The 6,000-nt window shown below is 36.5% G+C and overlaps 1 protein-coding gene across 1 annotated transcript; it reads left to right on the top strand.

The window, feature by feature from the left end:
• The first annotated feature begins 1,031 nt into the window (after positions 1–1,031).
• On the top strand, positions 1,032–5,215 carry LOC131660837 (metal transporter Nramp2-like). Its single transcript, XM_058930184.1, has 4 exons — positions 1,032–1,946; positions 3,541–3,677; positions 3,776–4,428; positions 4,612–5,215. Exons 1-4 carry the CDS (start codon positions 1,366–1,368, stop codon positions 4,831–4,833), a joined length of 1,593 nt encoding a protein of 530 aa, XP_058786167.1. The 5' UTR covers positions 1,032–1,365; the 3' UTR covers positions 4,834–5,215.
• The last annotated feature ends 785 nt before the right edge of the window (positions 5,216–6,000 follow it).

Below are 6,000 nucleotides of genomic sequence, written 5' to 3'. Positions count from 1 at the left end.
TTACACCTCCTCCGTCATTTGTTACTTACAGTAGTACGTATTTTTATTAAAAGAATAAAAAAACCTTTTGAAATTTGGAAGCCTTTTTTTCTCCCCACCACTCTCTCATCCCCACCTACCCGTGTTCAACAATATGTAACTTTAATTTTATGTAATATTATCGTTGTAATCTTCACCCGATTAAATAAAGCGAATTGTTGTTGTTTTTCATTTTATTCTGTCCAGACATATTTTCGGAGGTTCATTTCCGAATTCTCCTAGGGGGGTGCGTTCGGAGATGAACTTCCGAAACACCACATTTTCTGAAAAGTAACTTTATTTTGGAGATGCATCTCTGAAATCAATATTTTATATTAAAAAAAACACGTTTTCGGAGATACATTTCCGAAAACACCTTTTTTAAGAAAAAAAGTACAGTTTCAGAAATGAACTTCCGAAACAAAGGGTATTGTGGTAAATTCACCAGGGGTGGGCAAGAAGGTTAGGAGGTGGGTGAAGAAATTTTCTTATTTTTTGGTCATAAAGTTTTAGGATAAATTTGGTTGTAAATCATCAATGTCCAGAAAATGACAAACTTTTTGGTCACAAGATCTCGGTATCCAAAAAATTGTTACCTTAGATTTTGATTTATCCGATGGAGTCACGTGGTTAAAAAAATACTCTTTAAGTCAATGCTCTTTTAAGGTAATGTATCTCAAATATTACTATGAGATATCAAAATATGTACACAAATCATAACAGAAATTTCAACATTAATTTTTGATGTTGTTATTCTTTTGGTTAATTCTTTATCATTTTAACCAAACTTAGTTTCACAAAACAGAGTTTTAACGAAATTGAATATTGCAAACTTTTTTATTTAGATAATATAATTTGGTAAACTTTAATTTAAACATATCCCATGTGACTCAATTTACCATTTCAATAACCAAAGTGCATTCATTAAAATATCATAATAAAACCACCCAACCCATGAAAAAGCAAAAACACAATCAATAAACAAAACAAAACAACCTTAATCGTCACGTATCACTTTCCATTCTGCTCAAAGAAACACCCTCTCTGGTAATTCCCAGCAATCTTATGAAACAGTAACACAACAGTAAAAAAAAAAAAATCCCTATTTCATCATAGGAAGGACGGCACCCGATCACGATTCCGATATTCTCACGTCGACACTGATAATAATTAAAAAAAATATTAAATATAATCACAAGTTTGGATATCTATGTGACATTAACACTCACATAGAGACGCTTTATTCAGAAGTATCCGTGTCACATAACAGATCCTTATAAATAGGCGCGCGCATCACACGTAGCAAGGACCAAAGCTTCACCGGAAACTGGCTGAGACGGTATCATCATGAGTGGTCCGTCGCGAGAAGAGGATTCAAAGGTAGACGAGAGAGAACACAAAGAAGGAGAAGGTAACCGGTTACTGGAACTAGACGGTGAATCGGAGACGGAGGAGGAGGGTGAAGCAGCGTATGAATCCGGTGAGAAAATCGTGGTGGTGGATTTCGAATTCGATTCGGTGGACGATTCCGCGGTTCCTCCTTTTTCATGGAAGAAGCTATGGATGTTCACTGGACCTGGATTCTTGATGAGTATAGCTTTTCTGGATCCGGGGAATCTCGAAGGGGATCTGCAGGCCGGAGCGATTGCCGGATATTCGCTGTTGTGGTTGTTGATGTGGGCGACTTTCATGGGGTTGTTGATTCAGCTGCTTTCTGCGAGGGTTGGTGTTGCTACTGGTCGTCATCTCGCTGAGCTTTGTAGGGACGAGTACCCGAATTGGGCTCGGTATGTGCTTTGGTTTATGGCGGAATTGGCTTTGATTGGGGCTGATATTCAAGAGGTTATTGGGAGTGCTATTGCTATTCAGATTCTTAGCCGGGGTGTTTTGCCGCTTTGGGCTGGTGTTCTTATCACTGCTTCTGATTGGTATTCTACTTTTTTCTCTTAATTCATTTCATTTGATTGTTTATTTGACCTGATAGTTCATACTTATGCAGCTAAGGGCTGTTTGGATAGGATTACTGAAGTTTTCTAGTGACATAAGTACTTATGAAACAACTATTAGATGTTAAAAAGTTCATGAGCTATTTAGGATAACTCGTGAAAACAATTTGACTTTATTGTGTTGCATGCGTGGTAAGGCTAGACATGAGAATGAGAAGATTATAAATGACAATATTAGAGAGATTGTTGGAGTAACACCTATAGTAGAAAAGATGATGTAAAATAGACTTAGGTGATTTGGGCATATAGAGAGAAAACCTATAGATTTGGTGGTAAAGACTAAAGAGAATAGATCAGATGAAGAGGGGTCAAATAGCTAGAGGTATAGGAAGACCTTGAAAAATCATACGACTAGTTATTAAGAAAGATCTCGAGATTAATGATTTGGATAGAAGTATGGTCCTGGTTAGAACATTATTTATGGCGTAAGTTGATCCATCTAGCCGATCCTACTTAGTGTGATAAGGCTTGGTTGTTGTTGTGTTAGAGAAATAGCTTATGCATAAACACGAATTTAACAAGAACTTATTTTGTTAATCTAAACAAAGCATTTTTGTTCTAGTTAGATATGGCATTGGGGTTAAATTAATATTAGTTTGTAGTGAAATTAGTAGTCTAGTAGAAGATCTAGTGGAGGAGCTAAGACAACTCTCTCAATTTGAATCGATATTGTGGATTTTTTCTTGAGTTGCAAGGAAACTTTGGACTGGTATTGGTCAGGGTTTGGGAACAGGAATTGAAATTTGTGTGATCAAGTTTCCCGTTGGTATCTGTCTGTTAACTGAATGGTAGTTGGTTTGATTTCAGTTATTTTAGTCATACATACAATTATATAAGGTTGTACATGGATGATGGGATGAGGCTAATTTTCTTTATTTACTTCAAATATTTTTGTTGCATCTTGATTCCGGAGTCTAAATAAAACATTTCAGTCAAGTAGTGCTAGTAATTACATCATAGAACTGAATTTTCTTTTAAATTCATATTCAAAACACTAGCTTTTGTGTCATGTTGTTTTCAATGCTCTAGCAGGGTTCTGTACTTTGATGGTTGCATATGCTTTGATGTCATGTTTTGCTTTTGAGTACACAATTCAACCATGATAACTACATACTTGTTTCCTTAGCTTACTATAATTTTGAACTCATGAAAACCTTATGATGTCAACAACTAAAGTTCTGAAATTGAATGGTTTGGGTTAAAATTTGTGTATGCAAGTTAGTAGTAGAAACGTGTATAATTCAACCTTCATCATTTAAACATCTACTGGCTTAATTTCTTGATTTCAATTTTCTGACTCTTTTGTTATTGTCTTCAATTACTAGCTAGGATTCTTCAACCTTCATCATTTAAACATCTTTTTCTTTCAATTTCTTGAGAACTGCAGAATGAGGGAGTTGGATGCTGCATTTGCAGTTTTATGACTCTTTTATTATTGTCTTCAATTATTAGCTAGAAGCCTTCCTACTCTCATGTTAAACATTAACTGTGCTTTATCCTCTCTCTTGTCAAACAGCTTTTTCTTTCTATTTCTTGAGAACTACGGAGTAAGGAAGTTGGAAGCTGCTTTTGCAGTTCTCATTGCTACCATGGCTATTTCCTTTGCCTGGATGTTTGGTGACACAAAACCTAGTGGAAAAGAGCTCTTGATGGGTAAATTTTATCTTATTGTGTGATTGAATCACCTTTTATTTGAAAGGTATTTCTCCCAATAATCCACTGACATAACAGTTGTTTATTCCTTCTGGTAGGTATTTTGATTCCAAGACTTAGCTCAAAAACAATTCGTCAGGCTGTGGGCGTTGTGGGATGTGTCATTATGCCTCACAATGTATTTCTGCATTCTGCTTTAGTTCAGTCAAGGAAGATTGACCCACTTAAGAAAGGCCGGGTACAGGAGGCTCTTAATTACTATAATATTGAGTCAACGGTTGCACTTTCAGTCACATTCATGATCAATCTGTTTGTCACGACAGTTTTTGCCAAGGGTTTCTATGGTACAAAGCAGGCAAATAGCATAGGATTGGTGAATGCAGGGCAGTATCTTGAGGAAAAATATGGAGGAGGACTCTTCCCTATTCTTTATATATGGGGAATTGGGTTATTGGCGGCTGGACAAAGTAGCACTATCACCGGCACATATGCCGGGCAATTCATAATGGGGGGTTTCCTCAACCTTCGATTGAAGAAATGGTTGAGAGCATTGATCACCCGGAGTTGTGCAATCGTGCCAACTATAATTGTAGCTATTGTTTATAACAGCTCAGAAGCCTCATTAGATGTTTTGAATGAATGGCTTAATGTGCTTCAGTCCGTACAAATTCCCTTTGCATTGATTCCCCTTCTCACGTTGGTCTCAAAAGAGCGTATCATGGGGTCCTTTAAGATTGGGCATGTTCTTGAGGTGAGTTGATCACACTGTTCCTTCATTTTAGTAATTGTTAATTTTTAAATCTCTGAAGTCTGAAGCAACTTCTATCATGGTTTAGATGCATTTTGTTCCAATACTGATTTTGAATCTGATCATCAAACACCAAGTCATTTAAATGCCTAATGACAATAATGCATTATTTTATTTATTTTGTAGAGGGTCGCATGGACGGTTGCTGCACTGATAATAGTAATTAATGGTTATCTCTTGGTAGATTTCTTCCTTTCCGAGGTGAACGGCCTATTGTTTGGTTTTGTAGCCTGCTCTTGCACAGTTTTATACATTGCATTCATTGTATATTTAATTTCACGAAGTGGCGCTCTTCCTTCCGCATTGGTGGATCGACTTCCAAAGGGATTTTATGTTCCTGAGAACTGAACCAACATAAGTCACACATCATTGAAAATATGGAAATACTACGGCAAGCCTCAGCTAGACAATTTTGATTGATAAGTTTTACTCATACACTGTGAAGGATGCATTAGAGTTCCTCCAACCCTGCAATGGGGATTAAAGGTTGTACAAGGTCAGATAGTGAAAAGAACCTAGGTTTAACTGCACTTCTTTTATCCAATAGGGTTATAGAGGTTACCTACGACGTGTAAACAAGACGATAATGGAAGATGTGGAGAGAGCATCATTACAATTTACAATTCGCAGGATATTATTTTTCTAAGTTGTGAATTGCTCCACCATTCTTTAATGTAAACAATTTACAATAAACAGAATAATGCTGATCCGGGTCCTCTTCACCAATTCATTCTCTCCACTCTTTAACACCAAAAACATGTCTCTCTCTGTCTTGATCTTCTCTCTCTTAGCACCATATGGTAGAGATGAATAACACTCATGTTTGGTGTAGAGAGTGGAGAGGTGTTGAGGATCCGTTTTCAACTAACACTCGCTTATTGTTTTGGTGAAGGAACAAGGTGTATGTTTTCCCTTGATCGGGCGGCCACGTAAGAATACAGCCATAAGTTGTAGGTACTAGTCAGTAGTCACCAATAGTGGGAACTGGGAAGTACATTCATCATGTTTTTCAATTTTCATGTTTTCCATTTGGTTATGATATATCCCCTCATGTGAAGAAGGTTTTGTTCAGTATATGAGCAATAGTGTATTAGAACTAAACATTATTTAGCCCAAATCTACAAGCTTTCTCTGTCAATAACTGAATAGTCATTAAGTTATTGATTCTCTGGTTTGACTCTGATGTAACTGAAAGCCCTGCATTGATACTTCTTTGATATGTACAGTTAAGAGTATATTTGGAAGTAGACGATTGATTGAGCAAGGAAGGGGAGGGAAAGGATAGGGTGAAAGACAACGAATAGTGACCATTGAAATTCACTTTTGTTCCTGACACCCAACACTTCAAAAGAATAAAACTAAGACAAAAATGAGGGCTATGGGCTAAGAGCTTTAGATAGACGTGCAACACTTCAAATTTACTATTTATGATTTCTATATGGAATTGTAATATGCTTGTAGAAAAAACTGTGCAAACTATATTCAACGATTAAAAATCTCCTTAATTTTACGATC

This window comes from Vicia villosa, linkage group LG3 (genome assembly GCF_029867415.1).
Source record: "Vicia villosa cultivar HV-30 ecotype Madison, WI linkage group LG3, Vvil1.0, whole genome shotgun sequence".
NCBI lineage: Eukaryota > Viridiplantae > Streptophyta > Magnoliopsida > Fabales > Fabaceae > Vicia > Vicia villosa.
The sequence above is the reverse complement of the archived record's forward strand: the minus strand, read 5'-3'. Positions and strand labels throughout refer to the sequence as shown.